We start from the raw sequence: 21,130 nt of genomic DNA on the forward strand, positions 1-21,130 counted from the left end.
CTTTAATTAACTCCTTTCAGATTTACTGTCATGATTTTTTCTTTCCTACGCATTTTATGTCCCTAGATGTATATTATCATAAACTTAATACATAAAAGATTGGATTTTATAAACTTATGTCTTAGTAATTAGTTATTTACCTGGTATATATTGCTTACAAGTTCTGGCATGTGAGGGAGCGTGTGTAGAGCTTTCTCGTCTTGTTACCTTCTACACCTTTCTTGCAGACTCCCTTATTATTGCCTTTATTCCTCTTTGTTTGTTTCATAGCATCTACTTCACGGATACAGGATTGGATAATAGAAAATACTGTATTATAAAAGAAAATTTACCTTATTAACTCGTGACAACTATTTAGCTATAAAAGAAAAATATTATACTGCCCAAACTTAAAACATTTCTATCAGGTTTGAGTTCCTATTAAAATCAATAGTCCTACTCAATTTGGCATTTAAAATCCTTGAAAAATAAAGTTTGTAGTGAGGAAGCAGAAACACGTGTTAAGGCTGAGCAAGTAAGGATGTTCCATTAGTGTTGGACAAGAGATATGTCAACAAAGCCTTTATTACGCTCATAAAAGCTGTTTGAAATGCCATTATGCCTCCTTGAATAACTCTGTGTACACGAACTGGGTTAAAGTTTGAGGGGATTAAGTGGCAGCAGTGGTGAGAGAGAGAGACACACAACGATACTAATCTCAGTCTTTCCTTTTATCAGACAAGCCGGTGGTGACGCTACAGATGGGCAGCAACCTGGACCCCGAGACCATCAAAGAATCGGACGACGTGTACTTCGAGTGTCACATCAACGCCAACCCCGATGTCCAGCGAGTCCTCTGGTACCACAACGTGAGTCCTGCCTCTGTCTCACGCACTTGGGTTGAATCGTTCATTCGGCCGCACAAATCCCTAGACACGAACCCTGAATCTTATCCGAATTTTCATTGAGACCCCACACTTTGTTAGATTATTATTATTATTAGAATATTATTATTGGATTATTATTATTATTATTATTATTGGATTATTATTATTATTATTATTATTATTATTATTATTGGATTATTATTATTATTATTATCATCATCATCATCATTATCATTATTATTATTGCATAAGAGCTCTGTATGAAAAGTGTTAAGAGATAGTAAAAATATCTTTGGTTTATTTAGGGTCCAAGTCTGGGACTTGACCACCATCTTCCCATCATAGCCAAATTCTCCATATTCATGACCACACCGCCAGCCTCGTGTCCACATTCCCAACCTTAAAGCTACGACCCTAGGCTCTTGCCATACCTGAAGCCCATCAGCCACATCCCTACCCCTGCCACACAGCCATGCCCCCGAGCTGCGCCCTCAGCCATGCCTCAGTCCACCTGCCACGCCCCCAGCTACTTCCCCAGCTATGATAGCAATGGTGTATCTCCCCGGCTGGAGGACAGGTTTACTACCTAACGAGACCACCGTATCTGCGTCACGTAATGATTCCAGCCCGTAAAACTGAGGGTAAGGGTCCAGACATGCCAGGGAGGCCAGAGGGGTTTTTTTGTATTTAACTTTGTTTTTAGTTTCCATCTACTAAGCTGAGGAGGAGCTACTCTGCCATCCTCAGCCTCCACGTTTTCGCCAGCATTTACCCTCTGGTTTACGTTGATTATTAAAGTTTTCTGTTTGTAGAGGCGAGTTCATAATCGGAATTTTCCGTCATTTAATATTCTCTTGCTATATATCCTTCCCTATTTCTTAATATTCTAAATCCATTACATAGTTTTATTTCCTGTTATCTTTGGCGATAGAAAGGAAATGTTTACACCAGCTACAGTTTCCCGATAGATGCAGTAGGGTGACCGAAATCCCTTTTTTAATTCTGTACATTTAAAGTTGACAAGTTGACTAATTCACCAAGCCTCCTATTAATAACTTGAGTTGACTGACGAGAAAGGTCGACAACACTAACAGGCACTGTACAGTATGTCGACTTCAATCTTATGACATGACCTCGTCCGATCAGGTCATCACCCTTATGTAGCCCAAATCCCCTCAAGGCAGTTAGCTAAACAAAGAACTCATTCAGCTTTTACTGAAATTATTATCCCGTCACACCACTTTTATACATATATACAGCGCAACCAAACTCCCTTAATACCCGACACTATCTGGCTACTACTAGTAAGCCATGTGATGAACGTTGATTTTCACTATAAATTTTATCCGTTTAACATTAAAGGTTCAATAGACTTACGTTAAAACCCAACTTGCCTACATGACTAAAGTAGATTATACACATTATTTGTGAGAGGAATATTAGACAATTTTTTTTCTCCCGATTCACAGAAAATTATACCAATACCCAACCAACAGGCGTGGTCGAGTAGGCCTAACAAGAGGACGTGTGTGACGAATACAGGCCTAATCACCTCAAGTTCTTTCTCTCTCTCTTATTTCGTGTCGGCATTGCAAGCCTCCCCGTGCCTCTCTCTCCCATCCGTTCTACACTTCCCCAGTGCATTGTCCTATCCTACATCCTTCCCTCTTTCTTTAATCATCTACACCTTATCTCCTAATTCACTTCCCCATTCCCTCCTTCATATAATCCTTCTCTCTCGTTTCACCCATTGTCTGTCCTCGTTATTCGTTTCCACCTGCGCTCCTGCCACCACTCCTGCACTCCTGCCACCACACCTGCACTCCTGCCCCCACACCTGCACTCCTGCCACCACACACCTGCACTCCTGCCACCACCTCCTGCACTCCTGCCACCACCCTGCCCTCCTGCCACCACACCTGCACCCAGCCACCTCCCACTCCTGCCACCACCTGCACTCCTGCCACACACCTGCACTCCTGCCACCACACCTGCCTCCTGCCACCACACCTGCACCCCTGCCACCTGCACTCCCTGCCACCACTCCTGCCCGCCACCACTCCTGCCCTCCCGCCACCACACTGCCCTCCCGCCACCACACCTGCCCCTCCTGCCACCACACCTGCACCCCGCCACCACCTCTGCCACCACACCTGCACTCCCTGCCACCACCCACACCCAGCCACCACCCTGCACTCCCTGCCCCCACCTGCACTCCTGCCACCTCCTGCACTCCTGCCACACTCCTGCCACCCCCTGCACACCCTGCCACCACACCTGCCTCCCCACCTCTCCACCACCGCCCTGCCACCTGCCACCACTCCTGCACTCCTGCCACCACACCTGCACTCCTGCCACCACACCTGCACTCCTGCCACCACACCATTGTCTTTCCTTCCTACCATCCCCCTCTACTCACTGATCACACCTCTGGCTGTTTCATTACATCAATAAACTATGCTTACCTGTTTTAAATACTAAGTGACACTTACCGAGGAAATAAGTCTTTTGAATTACCAGAACAAGTGACGAAAGAGAACAAGATTTAAACGTGTAAAATAAACAGGGTATCAAGTATGTCGAGTTTACATTGACGAATAAATCTGGCAGGTTGGTCGTACGGACTCAAGAGACATAAGGGGCCGTAAATATATAAAAAAAAAAATGAGACCAAGTAGATGGTTAATTTTAGGTACTCGTGATCAGTTTTCGTCCACAAGTCGACAACTTTGGTTCAAGTTTCATACACTTTATTATGCCCCAAAAAATAATTTGTACATCATCTAGAACCATTGAAAGGAAAAATGTTGTCTTATACTATAGAAGATTATTCTTGTAACGTCTCTTTTGTAGAATTTGTTTTTATTTTCAATTCGTTATAAAAATTCGGCTGTGGGATAACTTTCGTCGTTATATTCACCGAGTTCTTTTATGTCTTGTTATAATGCACTTCCAATCTTAAGCCTTTTCCACGATTTTTTTATTGTATTCTTATTTTAAATCAAAGTTCTTCCCCTCTTAGCTTGTCTAACCCAAGAGCCCTAAACAACCCTCCACTCTGAAGAGGCTTAATTACTGCCCCTTGCTTGTCATAAGAGCAAAGCATTCACCAGAAGGCCTCCTCAGGGCCCTCCTAGCCCTTCAATAACTTGTCTCTCCTCCAGGGCGCCCCCGTGGAGCACCGCGTCACCCGGGGCATCATCCTACAGAACCAGACGCTGGTCCTGCAGAAGATCACCCGAGAAGCTGCAGGACTCTACACCTGCGCCGCCGTCAACCTGGAGGGCGAGGGCGAGAGTCAACCTGTCAACCTCAGAGTCATGTGTGAGTTGTTTCGATTTGTTAATTTTAGTCATGTCGGAGTTGTGTCTATTAGTCTGTCAATCATGCCAGAATTGGGTTCATCTAACTGTCAGTCTCAGTAATTTAAGAGGCATCTCTGTCAACCTTATGTGTAGATTTTCTTCTCGTAATCTGTCTACTTCAGAGTCTTGTACAGCTCAATCCGTCACTCGTCAACATCAATCATATGGAAACTGTTCTTGCTAATCTGTCAACCTCTTCTGTCAACCCGCAAAACACAAGCATATGTGAGTTATCGAGAGTGAACTAGACCTAGTTCAGATATTTACCAGTAATTGTATTTAACATGAGACTTCAGACACGCACGAGCTGCAACTAGTACTGACAACTTTCCAACCACAATCAAATACACACTCTTACGTCTCTACCCCACTAGATCTGAAAATATTCTGTCTCTAGAAATCTTTGAAGAGGAAAAGTGTCTTGTATACCAATAGGAACATTGTCTTGTTTTGTCGTCATTTTAGCTTCTCTCTCTCTGTTATTTTCCTAAACATTATGCAGATGGGGATCGTTCACGTTTGATTCTCGCCAGGATTTTCCAACGTCTTTCCTCTGTGAATATTGTATGTCGCTGATGCTCTTCACTTTCAAGTATGCAATCATTCTATTTTCTCTCTTCCTTTCTTTTTATTCGATGCCTCATTTATCTCTTTCTTTTTTATGACGGGAATAATATTATTTAACCAATTATTCTTCGTGTATCCATTCTTCGTGGTACAATACTGCATTTACTTTGATTTTTTATTCAGTTACGTATTTCTTCCTTCGTTGATATTCTCGCTGCAACATGCAAATGAAGACACCCAGCCGACGCAGGTATCAGGTTTATACGGTGAGGTGGCTGTCACTCATATTATGCTTTTATCCTAATGTCAGTCTCACACATGTATATATCAACCATAGAAAAACAAGAGCTAGATCCCCTCCCTCCCTCCCGCCCGCCCGCCCACACATTACACCCCCGAAGGTCCTCCCCAGCTCCAGACTGCCTTATATAATAACCCCGGCTTTCCTCCACAATGAACTGGATGAGTTACACTGCCCCATCTTTTGTCTCCATCGTATTATAGTGTAGTAATGGACCGTATGATGAGCCTTGGGTCTCTAAAGTCTCTCTCTCCCTGTTTCCTCTCCGCTCTTTACCTCCTTGTCTGCCGCCCTCTCTCTTATTCTTTACCTCCTTGTCTTCCTCTCTCTCTCTCTCTCCTTACATCAGCTCCCCGATCGCTTCTGGTTCTCACAGTAGCGAACCACGATTCGGAATACCGTGATCAATTATCGACCCCCACACCCCTACACAATATCCCACACAGTATTAAGGTTCATATTAACACGAAGATTTCACCCATGTCATTGACTAATCTTCTCCCTGACATTGTTCTCCCTTATGTTTTCCCGCAGGAACCAAAAAAAAAAAAAAAGCATGTATAATGTATATCGTGAAGCAAAGTAAACATGACGTCCTGACTGGAATAAAAAAAAGCAAAATGCGGCTCGTACTTCGTGAACCAATATCCAATTCAAAGTCCGAACGAGTACCCGGTAGTGAAATAAGGGCTCATGTGTCTCGAGCCAAGATTCTGAGTCATTTTGAAGGTCGATGTCTTGAGCAGCTAGAAAATTAGAAACACGGTTCGTATCTCATGGAACATTATCGAATCTATTGTCCTGGTCGGTTCGAAGCAGTGAAACAGGACTCGTATATCTCGTTAACTAATATGGTATGCAATAGTTGAATAGTGTTTGTATTTAGTGAATCGGTATTGAATCAAATGAATCCCCGAACACACCAGACATTTGAAAATAATGTTGGAAGTCCCTGTGTCCTGTGAACAAGTTACTGATTTACGGGTGAAGATTATTCCTTTTCTAAGCTTCTCTTACGCATATCCGTGTTTTTCTCTAAGCTTAATTGTTCAAGCTTCTGGTATATTTTTTTTTTTACCATTGCCATAAATTTATTGAACAAAATAATGCCAAACCTTGAATATTTCACATCAAAATTATTTACCCCAGCCAATACAATATCGGTGTAATTGATTTAACTAAAATGAAAATGGATATTGGCCTACGTCGACTTGTAAGTAATGTAGAAACGATATTTACAGATATAGACACGAAAACGTACACACGCACTCATGCACAGTAATCCACCACCCCCAAAACACACACACCTGTTCCCTACTTCCCCCACCATCCCACGCGCTTAATTCTCCAAATGGTTGCTCTCATCTCTGTCTCTCCCTATCAAAACACACACACACAGCTCCCCAAATGTACACACTCAATTCACACAAAACCCAACACCCTGCACCTTCCACTCACATAAAAACAGAAACTCAAAATCACCCCACCACCACTACCGCAAGCTCATACTAATCCCGGCATGCACGCACGCGAATGTACTAATAACCTCCTGTATATTCTTTCCTCATCATCTTTATATATACTGTAGTATATATACAGTACACACACATACATACTCATACCTCCTCTCCTACACACACACACACACACGCCACCTTTCACCCCTCTCCACCCCCTCACACATCCACACGTACACACACATCCACACGTACACACACATCCACACGTACACACACATCCACACGTATACACACACACACACACACACTCGCGCACGCAGTCACACATCACGCCGGCAGTTCCCACGGCTCCGTTTAAAGGGTGATGTGGACATTTTAACTATGCACTTTCCCATTAAGGCAGCATGTACTCAGCACGTTAAGTGTGATCGTGTGCAAGAGCTTCAACAGGGTGGCCAGACTTGGATGCGACACACAGCAGCGGTTCTCTCGTTATGGTTCAGTAGAGAAATAGTTTAATTTCTTTGGTCTTGCGAACGGAAAGGCATTAACAGTTTCTTATTCTAGTCAGCAGAATAGCCATCAAAAGACGTGTTCCTATTAGCAGAAAAAACAATCTTGTATTACTTCTGTGGAAAGACCGCTTAATTTCTTGTACTTGTCGCCAGTAAGAACACTCAGTCGCTAAATCTTTTTCTGTGAGAAGACAACACTCCCAAGTCTCTTGTTTGTCTCCAGAAAGAAGCCAGTCGAGTTTCGTGTTCGTCACCTAGCCAGAGCGACGATGTTCCCCAGTAAATGAAATAATCAGACAACTTGAATAATTCCCACAAACTTTACCTTAACTAGGTCGAGCTTCTGTTGAATTTCATCAGTGACAAATGTAGTTCTTTATACTATTTTTGTATTAAGATTAAAAACAAAACAGAGCATGAATTTGGTCACTGCTCTTTCTCTGGGAATCTGAGTGAAGGGGCGTCCAGTATGTGGCCCCGTCTTCCCTCCTGTTCATGTTTACACAGAACATATGTTAAAGGGAGGGAGAGGCTTTCTACCAGGTAATGGAGATGAAATAACAAAGTTTACATATTGCATTATTCCATAGTGTATAATCCAAGTGTTTTAAATATCTTTTGTCTGTACAATAAAGGGAAACGTCATAACCTGTGCCGTGTTCAATGCAGATAAAACTACAAAACTATAAATATAAAAACTCAAGACCTTGACACACATTCTGAATAATGTTATGATAGCGAGTTACATCAAATACGACCGGTGCTTCGTTACAATCGTCAAAATACTATGATACAAAGAAAATGGTAATAATGCTTACTATCTCCATGGCCGAGGTCATCTGAGACACTGCTCTCACTGGTTGAACATTTTGCACAAAAGATTCCCCGATGCACTTCAGTGATTTGATTGATCTTTATCCCATCATCTGTCTGTATATAATCCTTGTGTACTTCTATTAGTTTACATTCTCATTCATTTTACTTTCGTTATCATTCATTCATTCAATTGTTTACTGATTTTATAACTTTTATTCTGCCACTCTGCAAACATTAAGATCACTGCAACTTGTTTTATTCATGGGTATTATTATGATATATTTTATACCACACACCCATGACATGTATATATGAGAGAGAGGGAGGGGAGGGAGGGAGAGAGAGAGAGAGAGAGAGAGAGAGAGAGAGAGAGAGAGAGAGAGAGAGAGAGAGAGAGAGGAGAGAGAGAGAGAGAGAGAGAGAGAGAGAGAGAGAGAGAGAGAGAGAGAGAGAGAGAGAGAGAGAGAGAGAGAGAGAGAGAGAGAAAGAGAGAATAATAAAGTGGGTGCCAATGGAAATTAAAGGCAGACAGAAGACAAGTTCGACAAACAACCAGACTAACCGACTATTTTGGAGAAGATTAAAGCGTCACATGGCAAACAAACCAACAAACAAAGACAGACACAGACAGACAGACACAGTTAATTATAAATCCTTCAATACTATGCAAGGTTCAAAAGCACGAGAAGTATAGCAGAAGGTAAAGACGCAACCGTCAGTATGACACCCACGCCTTGAGTTTAAGGTGAACTACTAACACAGCACTGCCTCTGACACGCCTAAATAAAGTATACTGTCGTGCGTCGGTGAGTGGTCAAAGGGCCCCAAACCCGAATAGTCACTCGTCCCAATAGACCCCAGTCCGGATAAGCCCAAGACTACTTCTTTGTCCCCAGTCCTCATAGTTTCCAGCCCTAATACACCCAGCTCCTATTTAGCCCTAGTCCAATTATAGCAACTAGCCACAGCAACTAAGTACAACACCTGGCCACGGCACCTAATTACAACACGTAGCCACAGCACCTGACAACAGCACCTGACCACAGTATCTATGAAGGATGAAATAAGAGAAAAAAAAAACACGGAAATTTATTTAGTTTGTGTGTGTGTGTGTGTGTGTGTGGGTGTGTGTGTGTTGAGGGAGGTAAAGGCGGCATGTGGGGGAGGTGCAGTTTAAAGTAGAGAAGTTAATACACAGCGGAGGACGGAAGGTTCAGATGAAGGAAAACATCGGAGGTATGTAGGTGTGGAAGGGGGCTATCGCAGGTGTGGAAGGTGGCTATCGCAGATGTGGAAGGGGGCTATCGTAGATGTCGGAGGGGGCTATCGTAGATGGTGGGAGGGGTTATGGTAGATGGTGGGACAGGTTATGGTACGTGGGAGAGGTTACGGTACGTGAAAGAGGTTATGGTAGATGTAGAAAAAATTATGGTAGAAATGGGAGGGCTTATGACAGACGTGAAAGGGATAATGGCAGGTATGGGAGGTGGGATAGGAGTATGGTGCAGAGAAAACGGAGGGCGGAGAGACATAATCAAGTGAGACTTTAACACGGGATAGAGGTCAAAGGCGTAGTGTGGATCAAGTTTATGATGATGAAGAGAATATAGTGATGTAAGGTGGTGGGTGAGGGGGTAGGGAGGGGGGAGGGGAGGGGGGTGAAGAGTATTGACGCCGGAGGGAAAGAGAGAGTTGTGGTGGAAAAGGAACGGAGTGGTGGAACAGGGGGGAGGGGGGGAGGGTAGTATTTTGGTGGAAGGGGAACTAACCAGATGATAGAGAAGGAGCGTGTGTTGATGGAAGAGGAAAAAAGAGTGATGGAATAGGAGTCTCGTGATGGTAAAGGAATGGAGTAATGAAGCAGGTGTGTTTCGTGGGTGAGAAGGAAAAGAATTTGAGAATGAATGCAGTAGCGAGTAAACAAAGGGAAATAAATAACAAACATAGGGATGGCGAGGCTAGAGGGTGAGGGGAATATAAGAGTCTGGGGTGTAGTGTGTGGAGTGAACATGAAGTTAGAGTGATGGTTGACAATAGCGTGTTTGAAGGTATGAGGGAAGAGGAGCATAGTATTTTACCTGGTGAGTAACTAGGTATCCACAGGTATTCCTAGGTAACTTGCTGGCCAATTCCTGCCTCGCCAGAACTCATATGACCTGCCACTCATAAAAAAATCTTGTATATTTAACTAATTATTAGTTTTTGTTACTTTAAAATATCTCTTACGTTGTATTTTTATTAATCATAGAGATCCTTTAAGTTTGTTGATCTAAAATGAATCAATGTTTGTTTTTATACCTGAAAGTTTACCTGTGTTTTATCTGATTTCGGTTAGGTCTCATATTACAGCCGGACTTCAGGCGAACATTGACACTTTCATCAGAAATGTTCCCTGTTATGGTAGCCAGGACACACAATGTATATGTTTATCTTGTAGATGAGCAGGGGTGAAGTCTTTAAAGGGGCAGTGTGTAGGTGCAGCGGCCGGGTCACACTACTCTTGTGCTCCTCATTGGCAGTTTTTGTTAATAGAAAACAAAGGGATGGATTTATTACAGTATTTTGCGATATATCTTACTCATGTACGTACTGACAACCATTTGTTAGTACCTACAACAAAACAAAAGCAAACACACAAAAAACAACGCAAACACAAAAGAAACTACACAAAGAAAAGGACAAAAACGAAGGCAAAATCCCGCTAACACAGAAACACACATATAGCGAACGATGCCAATCCCGAGTACACTGAATTATCCCCTTGAATAAGATATCTTAACCCCTTCAATACAATGACTTAACCCCTTAAATACGGTAAATTACGCTCCGGAATACCAAGACCTATTCAATTGAGGGGTGTAATTTATCGTAATAAACAGGAGTTAATGTCATTTCCCTTATTTACGTATCGTTTATGTGTGAATTAACACAGTTCAGCGAAGTTCAATATTAACGATTTAGACTTGTTTTCGTCCAGTTTTGTTAATTAGTTAATATTTACACAAATCCACTGAGCCAGACAAATTAATCCACGTGTTTCACTTACTAATAAATCATATCGATGAAATGTATTGTTTTTTGGGCTGCACAGTAACATTTTAAAACATTAGCGAAGTCAATCATTCATGATATCAGTCGTAGTCAACTGTATACATGCGTTTTTAGTCATCCGTATACATACACAGATACATAATACACATGAACACGGGAAACAGATGCACACACACACACCTAATACCTACATATCCACACCTACCATACAAACATCCCCCCCCCTACCCACACACAGGAAATCCGTATATCCATCCACCCCCTCCCCCCGAAAAAGGTCGTTTAAGTAGCTTCCTCTTTTTTATTAAGATGAAAAACGCCGCATGATACCCCGAGGGAGTTGACAGACGAATTTACGTCCCCCAAGAGTCTATTCAATTACCCACACGCCAAGATTTTTTACCCTGGATAAAATTCATCAGAGGAGCATTTTGTGAGGTGGGAGGCATCTGGGATGGAAATGTGTGGGGAGGGGATGGATGGGTGGGAGGGGGGGAGGGGATGGATGAGTGGGTGGGGGGGAGGGGATGGATGGGTGGAGGGGTGTGTGTCAGCCCCCCTTTCCCTCTCCTCTTTAAGATCTCTTGTTCCTCCCAAATTTCCTTCTTTCCCTAATCTTTTCTTCCTTTCCCTCTGCTTTAAGTTGGGCCTTCCTTCTTCTCCTCCTCCTCCTCCTCCTTTCATTCTCTACTCCTCCTTTCCTTTACTACGATTACTATATATTCTTCTTCCTACCCATCCATCTTCCTTCCTCTCCCTCCTCCTAAGAAGTACCCATCCTTCCATCTCTTCTCCCTTTATTTCAGGATTACCCCTCACCTTCCCCTCCTCCTCTTTCATTACCTCTTCTTTATCTAACATACCCCCTCTCCTCTTTTAATCCCTCCCCACTCAGCCTCGAGCTAATCCTCTCCCCCCCCCTCCCCCACCTTGACCTTCCCTCCCTCTCTTCCTCGACACTTTTAACGGTATAAGGACCCTCATATTAATTATAATTATTAATTGTCGTTAAGGAAATGGAAATGTGGGTTTATGGAAGAGAGGAGCGGGTTAGGGGGTGGAGGCAAACGCGTAGGATGACTAATAAGGAGAGACATACAAGGAGAAGGAAGAAATGGTGATGACAAGTAAGGAAGAGAAGAAAGTCGAAAAGTTGCAAAAGGAGAATTTTTTTCTTTAAGATCTAATAAATCTTTCATGCGTGTTAACTTTTTTCCATTTTTTTTCTTCATATTTATCCAAGTCAAGGATAGTAAGAGACGTAGTTGTGTGTGTGTGTGTGTTCAACAGGCATTGTTTAGTTCCTTCACATAAAAACAATTTCGACAGGACTTAAGACTAGTAATGGGAGTCTAACCATAAAATAGACTCAGCGGATTAAGCAGTCAGATTCACGACGGTCATCAGGTGGGATGATCATGTCTACTGTGAGGCAAAATTCATTCGGTTTCAAAGAATAAATCCACATTAATGAGTTTGTCAGAGTTCGTGTTGAGGTCAATTGTAGAGATCTAAGAAAAATATGTCAAGCCGAACCTATTAGTGAGAACCAATTTCATGGTGGTGGTTTATCTCTCATCTGATCTCTATCGTCGCAATGTGTTGAGTCACGACAATATTATTAATGTTTGTTTTTGTAATGGAGAGAGAGAGAGAGAGAGAGAGAGAGAGAAAGAGAGAGAGAGAGTGGATGGGTGGGTGTGTGTGAGTGTGTGTGTGTGTGAGTGTGTGTGTGTGTGTGTGTGTGAGTGTGTGTGTGTGTGTGTGTGTGGTGTGTGTGTGAGGTGTGTGTGTGTGTGTGTGTGTGTGTGTGTGTGTGTGTGTGTGTGTGTGTGTGTGTGTGTGTGTGTGTGTGTGTGTGTGTGTGTGTGTGAGGTGTGTGTGTGTGTGTGTGTGTTAGAGAAAAGGGGAAGTTATCATAAGAATTAAATATCCAGCACCATAGGGCTTGAAAGTTAACAGAAGAATTACAGTAAAAGTGAGTTACCACTAAGTGCATTATCAAATATTTAAACGTTGTGAAGTGATATAATACACTGGTGCGGCGCACAGCCTCGGTAAGCCTGACGCTCTAATCTGGAAGAAAAACAAATTTCTCTTCACGTAATTTTTCTAAGTATTGTATTAAAAAATCATATTTAGATTTAAGGAGAAAGTTACTCCAATTATAATGTTAATACTGCGCTTCAACAATAAAGGCGTTTAAGCGAGTACCAAGACTAGTAATACATTAGTCCAACTACATTAAAAATTATGAGAGGGAACTCGGTGTTTCACTTATTAAAACAGGGCGGAGGGTTAGATAAAAACTACTGCACACTTACGTTTTAAGAGTCGTTAATACTTCATAAGCAAAGCTGTGGCACACTTGTTACTTACATCTGGTGGGCGGGAAGTTACTGGATCTCTTATAAAAACTACCAGAAGCAAAAAATAGGCCACTGCCTCCCTGTGGTCACGCGCCCTGCCACAAATTAAGCGACTCATCAGTGAACTGGGATTAATTTAAACGAGAGCGGACAATTAACAATACCAGTTATTGGTCCATTTTCTGCTAGAGTCAAATATGGTTCAACGGTGATTTATTTTAATGGTAAATGCAATTGGTGTCGATTACGGTCATGATTTTTGCAGATTTTTAATGTTTTTTTTTTACTTTTTTTTAATTACTATACTACGTTATGCTAGTAGTCTCCTGCAGTGTAGTAGTGATAAGTGTATCGTAATTAGTTTCTTTCAGGCGCCGTGTGTGTGTGTGTGTGTGTGTGTGTGTGTGTGTGTGTGTTCTCAGTCAGAAAATACGCAAGGATATATTGCCAAGGTTCACGAGAAACGTCCCATTTTCCCTGACCAATTCACACCCGTAATTCGAGGAAGAAACATTATTTAAGTAAATACCTCGGCAACACAATCTTCATATCTTACCTTACCTTATCATTACGCCTCATTCACTGCCTTCCCCTCTCTCACCCTACTAGAAAAAAAAATATGTTTCTCCTGGAATACCGTCACAATATCTGTCATCCCATACTGCAATAATTTCCTCCGGCACGTGACGAAAGTTTATGTTTTTCACCGCCGTCCTGTTTCACATCACCACCATTATGGTCGTTACCAGCCGTCATCACTGAGTCTTCCTCAACATTAGCACGCTCGCCTGGACCGCGCTCACCACCCAGGCCATGATAAAAAATTTAACGTTGTCATGATTGATCTGTAAGTTGGTGGGTGCTTTTCTCCGTACGACGCGCGTGTTGTTGGGTTGGTGTTACAGGAAGTCTGCCATCCTGGCATATAGTAACTGTTCCGGGTTATACCGACAGACAAACGGCAATGCCGGCGATACAGAGTAACTGTACCGCATTATACCGGCAGACAAGCCGTACTGCTGGCGACACATAGTAACTGTACCGTATTGTACCGACAGACAAGCCGTACTGCCGGCGACACAGCAAGACGATCTACGGGACGGCGCTGCACGAGCCTGCCAGCGTGACGTGCGAGGTGGAGGCCAGCCCGGGACCTGTCACCTTCAGGTGGACCTTCAACAACACCTCCGAGCACCTGCCCATCCCGGCCTCCGCCGTCACCTCCCAGGTGAGTCACCCAGTAGTAATGCGAATTATCCCGCCCCTCCAGGGGAGTCATCCCGCCCTTCAGGTGAACCATCCTGCCCTCCAGGTGAGTCATCCCGCCGTTCAGATGAGTCATCCGGCCCTTTCGGGAGAGTCATTTCGGCCTTCAGTTAAGTAATTTTTACACCCAGGTCATATTCCTGACCTCTATGACCCTCCATGCGTCTCCCATACTCACACATGTTCCTTCCCGACAACCAGACGAGTGATGTAAGAAGGACCAAGAATTATATTTTCTGGATAATTAATTAATGTTTCACTTGTGAGTTGTACTGGTTTCAGTATTTGCAGTGGATTAGTGACGAGTGTGATGCTGACTATACGATAATAGACCTTCCCTAATAAACGTGTATTACACGAAGATTCTGAACTACAGTGTGCAAACTTGACTCTAGTGTTGAACAAAGAACCACTCTGCCCGGCACACCACCAATAATGAAACTAATACGCCTAATTACAGTAATTACTCAGATCAATCCTAATTATTTAAAAAAAGTGATAGCATAGTGCTTAAATTTCACCACTGTATGACCGTCAAAAAAGGTGATTTAAATATTTTTCTATTGTGATAAAAGCATTACTGTGACTCAAATCATCTATGAACCAAAAGATTACGTAAATAAAGCAATGAACACCCACCATAATGTGTATATATCACTACGGCAATAATGTATACCACAAGCTCTGCCCGGGAGATTCTGAGGCTTCTTTAGACTGTGGGGCATTTACCAACAATCTCTTTCTATATCGTTAAAAAAAAATAATTATCTTGCTTTAAATTTATCTTTTGCAGTACTTAGGCCTAAAAAAAAAAAAAGATCTCCAGCCATTATCATCTGTCTTCTAGAAAATATCAGTGCCAGACCATCACCCTCAAGTTGATCTCTCCTTTTTCTCTCTCTACAGGACTTTCTCTCAGTGGCCAGCTACGCCCCCAAGAGCCACCTGGACTACGGCACGCTGCTCTGTTGGGCCTTCAACGACATCGGCGAGCAGAGTGTTCCCTGTGCCTTCGCTATCATTGCTGCAGGTCAGTTGTGTTACATGTTGGTATAAACTAAATAGCCTAACTAACCTTTTTTTTTTTTTCATTAACTCGTATTTCTAGGCGAGAAATTTTGAGGAAGTTTTTAATGCATGAGCTACTAATATCTTGGTCAGTTGGGTAAGGTTTTGACAGCCAATGCGTTATACCTTCGCCGTAGTTTCTTATTGTTGATACCCGGTTAAGAGTTCGATAATTAATCAGCAATACCCAACTCTCTACACCATAGCGTTTCGTAGATGTAGTGTTAAAGAACTCCTTAATCTGTTCGGTTGATATTCAGTACAATGAGCAGAACAGGGATAAAGCAACACACACATATATATATACGAGCATGTAGTCTTCCAGGAAACGGAAAGTCTCAAGGAATGACTAAACTTGTCTTGGTGGGTCATTGTGCTCAATATTTAAGTGAGGGAATACAGAAAAATTTAGGAAAAATTCAGCCATTGAAGAGGAGGCTCAACTTATTGTATTGGATGACACAAAAGTTCTTCCAGTCAGGTGTCTTGTGTGAAGACAAACGAAGGCGGACTCAAAAACCCGCTCCATCTCTATGACAACCAATTATTTGATCGGTTAAAATATGGTGATACGAGTCGACATGTGTCCTCTCTCTCTCTCTCTCTCTCTCTCTCTCTCTCTCTCTCTCTCTCTCTCTCTCTCTCTCTCTCTCTCTCTCTCTGTTTGTTTGTTTCGGTGTTATACTTTATATAATTAATACACACGAGACCGATTCATACTTTTCACCAAAATTCAAACAAAATATTAACCTCCACAACAATAGCAAACCTTCCCTTCCTTTCCGCTCCCACCAAGGTGCCGCACGTCTTCCAGAGAGCAAAATTCGCGGTAAAAATCGGGCGAAAAAAAATTATAAAACTCATAATTATTGTTAGAGGCGAAGGTACAAAACATTTCGAGGATTTACGAGATGCCACAATACGAGAAAAACTCATAACCTCCCCAGTACGCACAATACAACCGACTTTTATTACCACATAAATGTTAAGATATGGCCCGTGATATTAGCAGCCTCTAAGACACTGTCATGAGAATCCACTGACACTCAACAGAAGGCTGGGGAGAATAGTAGGGGAAAGAGTGAGAGGAAGAGGGAAGAGGAGGAGGGAGGAAGAGGAGGAGGGAGAAGAGGAGGGGGAGGAGGAAGAGGAGGGGGAGGAGGAAGAGGAGGGGAAGGAAGAGGAGGAGGGGAAGGATTAAGAGGAGGGGAAGGAAGAGGAGGAGGGGAAGGATTAAGAGGAGGGGAAGAAGAAGGGGAGGGGGAAGGAAGGAAGAAGAAGGGGAGGGGGAAGGAAGGAAGAAGAAGGGGAGGGGGAAGGAAGGAAGAAGAATAAGGGAGAAAAGGAGTTGAATAAAGAAGACAAGGGGAGGAAGGAGGAGAAGGAGGAAGAGATGAGAATAGGGAAGAAAAAGAGGAATATGATGGTTAGAAAGGGATAGGGCAAAGGGATTGTAAGAGTGACCAAAACAGAGAAAAGGAAAGAAAAATGACAAAGGAGAAAGAGATAATTTTTTCACCGTCATTTTATCAGTGTTATTAAATCCTCCACCCATTGCCCCTCCCACCATAACCATCCATTATAACTACCACCCAACAATCGCCCTTAATATATATCTACAACTATGACCATGGCAATTCTCCCTCGTATCAAGAAACTACCACTACTATAATCATTCCCATATCTAGTATTACAACCACCACCATCATCATCACTATCAACGCGATCATCACCATAAAAATGAGAATGACAGACACTTAATGGTTGCCCAGCGTTGTCATTATTAATCATATCAAAATTTAGTGCCATCATTCTACACCATCATTGCCATCGTCACTATCATTCGTAATATAATCTCTACACCCTTATCACGACTGAATCACCGCCACAACTATCACCATCCTCACTGTTAACACTGCACCATCACCATCATAATCACATGGTAAAAGATAACAGTGATCTTAATTTAAAATGTATATTCTTAAGAGGAAACTAGAAAAATGTGTCCAATAGTTTCAAACGTCGCATCAAAACAGATAAACTAACCTGAACGCTATTTTCTGCACAAAACCTCTGTACCCCCTCCCCCCCCACCACACACTGTGCTATATATCCTGACAATTTAGTATATAAAATATGCATTGATATTGAAAGGTTCTATGTACTAGGTATCACACACACACCGATATTTATTCATTAATTAAAACCAGAATGTATAGTCTCATAAACTATGTAAAGTGTTCATGAAACAGTACAACTATTGCACATTATATATATATATATATATATATATATATATATATATATATATATATATATATATATATATATATATATATATATATATATATATATATATTCGTTTACAATGTTACCGCCACGAGCTTGAGTTCTTTTATATATTGTTCGGGTACTTAATGCGAGATTAGCCTAAGGCAGAACGTAAATAACTCTCAAAAATAGTGAACAAGACTGTACGACCATTCCTGATAATATCTTTAACGGTGACCAGTAATAAAACTCGCACGGGCTTATAGTTCACATGTATGTTACCGAGTGGTGCACACCTTTACTCAACGCACCACACATTAACAGACACTACAGGTTATCATAACACAGGTATGACTAATTACCTGAAAATCCGGCTTTAAGATCAAGTGGTGTACTAACAAGTGTAAGTTTCAGTGAGGTACCACCACTCGTCCTGCTCGCTCATCCGCTAAATGAACGTAATGAGGCAAGTGGGAAGGTAAATTCTTTGGATATATCAGTAGGTCAACATTTAACAGTTTCAACCTGGAACACACCTCAGCAATTATGGTTTCGTGTTGGTACAATTAGCTTGTTTTTACGTCACGGTGCGTTTTCGTTTTTCAAATATGTTGATTTTTTTTATACACCCCTAAAACGCATTCGAGTATACAGTATATAACGATTGCAGTAATATAAAATAATATATATCCTGAAATGCCAAATGCATATAAAAGAACCCATAATTTTCTGTTATACAAAAGGTTTACATTGACTATATAATAAGGCAATATCCCCAGGTAAAAGCAATGATTTTCAGTGCAGATCGTCGTGGTGGTCTCGCAGAACAGTGAAGGAATGCTAATACCATCGCTCACACCAGCGTCAATATCCAATGAGCCAATATTAATTGTTTATGTCCCAGAGTACTCAGCCAGGCTCGGGGGGAGGGGGGTCCAGAATAAAAAAGAAAGGTTTTACTTATTCAGGAGAGAAGTAGGATATTGGCTTTGTATGCAAGGATCAGACAAATAGTACCTACATTAATAAACAAGTGTTAGGTACAATGTACTCCGCCCCCCGATGCCACGCCGTGAATAAAACGTGACAAAAAAAGTCAAAATAATTGGTTACTTTGTCCTAAGTTCAGCTTCTTAACTTAAATAGTTCCCCATATATCACCTGGACGTGCAAACAATAAAGTAAAGAAAAAAGAAAACAAATGAACCACCTGTGGAAGGAGGCAGTACCCTTCCTATCCTTGAATAGAGAACTTCGATCATATAATATATTTTACCGGTATAATAGACACCCGTGCGTGCGTCCTTAGTATTATCTTTTCTATTCTGAATGTCAATAAAAAAAATAACTAAGACATACAAAATATGCAGTTTAATCAACTTTTAGACCAATTCTCATGGTTTATCTGATATGTCAGTACTGTACACTTCCACGCTCGCTGCAGCATGTTCACAGTCCGTTAACTTAGTCAAGTTTCGTGATAACATAAGCAACACGACGATATCTTAGATGCCCAAAGAATATGGCTTGATGGAGTATATCGCACTTGTGTAATAGGCTTCTTAAAGCAGATCAATGAGTGGCTTCTCCTGAATCTTGGTCAGGTGAGACAACTAGACCCGATTCCCCAGGACACATGCAGGAGATCTCTGTCAATTGTTTAGAAGAAAAGTTAGTATAGTTTCAAGCGGACGGGAGTCCTTTATTGGGAGCTCTGGGATGGAGAAGTTTAGGAGTCGTGTTGGAGGTTGTGGTAAGAAGGCTTTGTAAAGTAAGAGTAGAGGAAAAGCTTAAGGAAGGACAGATAGAGGTGATGTTTTGTGTGTTGAAGTTGATTCTGATAATGGTGGAACTAATGTTTATAAGCCATAGGATTTATGGTAAAATTGGCAAAACCATATATTAGGTAGTGAAAACTATTAAATTAATAACGACTACATGAACAGGTTACTAGAAACAGCTTTATTTATGCCTCAAATGACAGTGATTCTGGTCGGGATCAAAATAATTTTGTTGAAATCATTTACTTAAAGAATTACAAGAATTGAACAGGTAAAGCGATACAATACATTAAATAAAGTTGCAAATAAAACAAGTACATAAAAATAGCATCAATATCATAAATAAAAAAAAGATTGATGAAAAGGTTAAAGTCTCCGATGATAAAATAAAAATGTAAAAAGTAAAAAAAATAAATAAAAAAGTAAAGAAGATACATAAGAACTACCTAACAAGCTGCTTCTTCTTTCTTATATAAATATCTCTTAAGTAGTTACCCAACTTTTTCATGTGTAATCAGGGAAAAGTAACAGGTGCAACAGGTGGTGTGTCGAGATGAACTAAAATGACTCGGAATAGTTCGTGGAAAAATTATGTTAATGACTTATAAAAAAAAATATTAAACGTGTTGGATGAGGGAAGGGAAAAAATAGCTCAAGAAAGGGAAGAAATATTGAGTATCTTAGCAGAGACAGGGAGAGAGAGAAAGGGAAAAAGAACAAACATTAATATCAAATCGAAGAGAGTGCAGCTACGATACCTGGGAGATGGAGGAATGCGTCCACCAGATAATAGTAACCCACTTGATACTGTCGCTGCCCAGACAACCACAACTACCTTACACACGCGAGGGAACACTTGAATTAAATGACGAGATGGAAAACGAAAATGACCTTATTATTTAACGTGAGTAAATAACCATCCATAAATATTTATTGCTTTAAGATGAGATTGCGATTAGTGAATGACTCCCATATATAAAGCGGTGTTGAAATAAAAGAACCTTGTTTATTTATCCATTATCGGTATATAAGAGGTGCTACCGATGGTTAGTTTTTGGACCTTTCACCTTCAGGTATTTAATTTCATCATGTGTATACAGTATGTGTACTCGTACCTCTAAGAATTTAAAGACCGAGAGTCTCCTCCACTCCCCGGACACGAGGTGAGGGCCGGGAAAGCAGCTAACATTACCTTCATGACCCACGATACTAGGACACTCTACCGGGATTTTTTGCTTTAACTTTTTTTGCTCACTTTCACTCTTGGTCATTTCAATTAGCATGGTTCCCTGTTCCTTCACAAAGTTTGACCCTATTACGTCTCTGGGGCTATATATTTCCTATCTAGTTGGAACGAAGTGCTGTAAGAGTTCAAAACGCCCGTATTTTAAACACCTGTATATACACGCACCCACGAGCTCACACAAGGCTTGA

At 41.5% G+C, this 21,130-nt stretch overlaps 1 protein-coding gene across 3 annotated transcripts in view; it reads left to right on the forward strand.

Annotated features, from left to right (window-relative positions):
* LOC121870347 (hemicentin-1-like) overlaps positions 1-21,130 on the forward strand; it is a 134,901-nt gene that overhangs the window by 97,819 nt on the left and 15,952 nt on the right. For all 3 annotated transcript variants that reach the window (XM_042372137.1, XM_042372138.1, XM_042372139.1), the window contains exons 7-10: positions 718-848; positions 4,031-4,190; positions 14,369-14,538; positions 15,483-15,606. In XM_042372137.1, coding sequence (XP_042228071.1) covers positions 718-848; positions 4,031-4,190; positions 14,369-14,538; positions 15,483-15,606 — 585 coding nt within the window. The remainder of the gene's footprint in view (positions 1-717; positions 849-4,030; positions 4,191-14,368; positions 14,539-15,482; positions 15,607-21,130) is intronic.

This window comes from Homarus americanus, unplaced genomic scaffold, assembly GCF_018991925.1.
Source record: "Homarus americanus isolate GMGI-L3 unplaced genomic scaffold, GMGI_Hamer_2.0 scaffold40856, whole genome shotgun sequence".
Classification (NCBI taxonomy): domain Eukaryota; kingdom Metazoa; phylum Arthropoda; class Malacostraca; order Decapoda; family Nephropidae; genus Homarus; species Homarus americanus.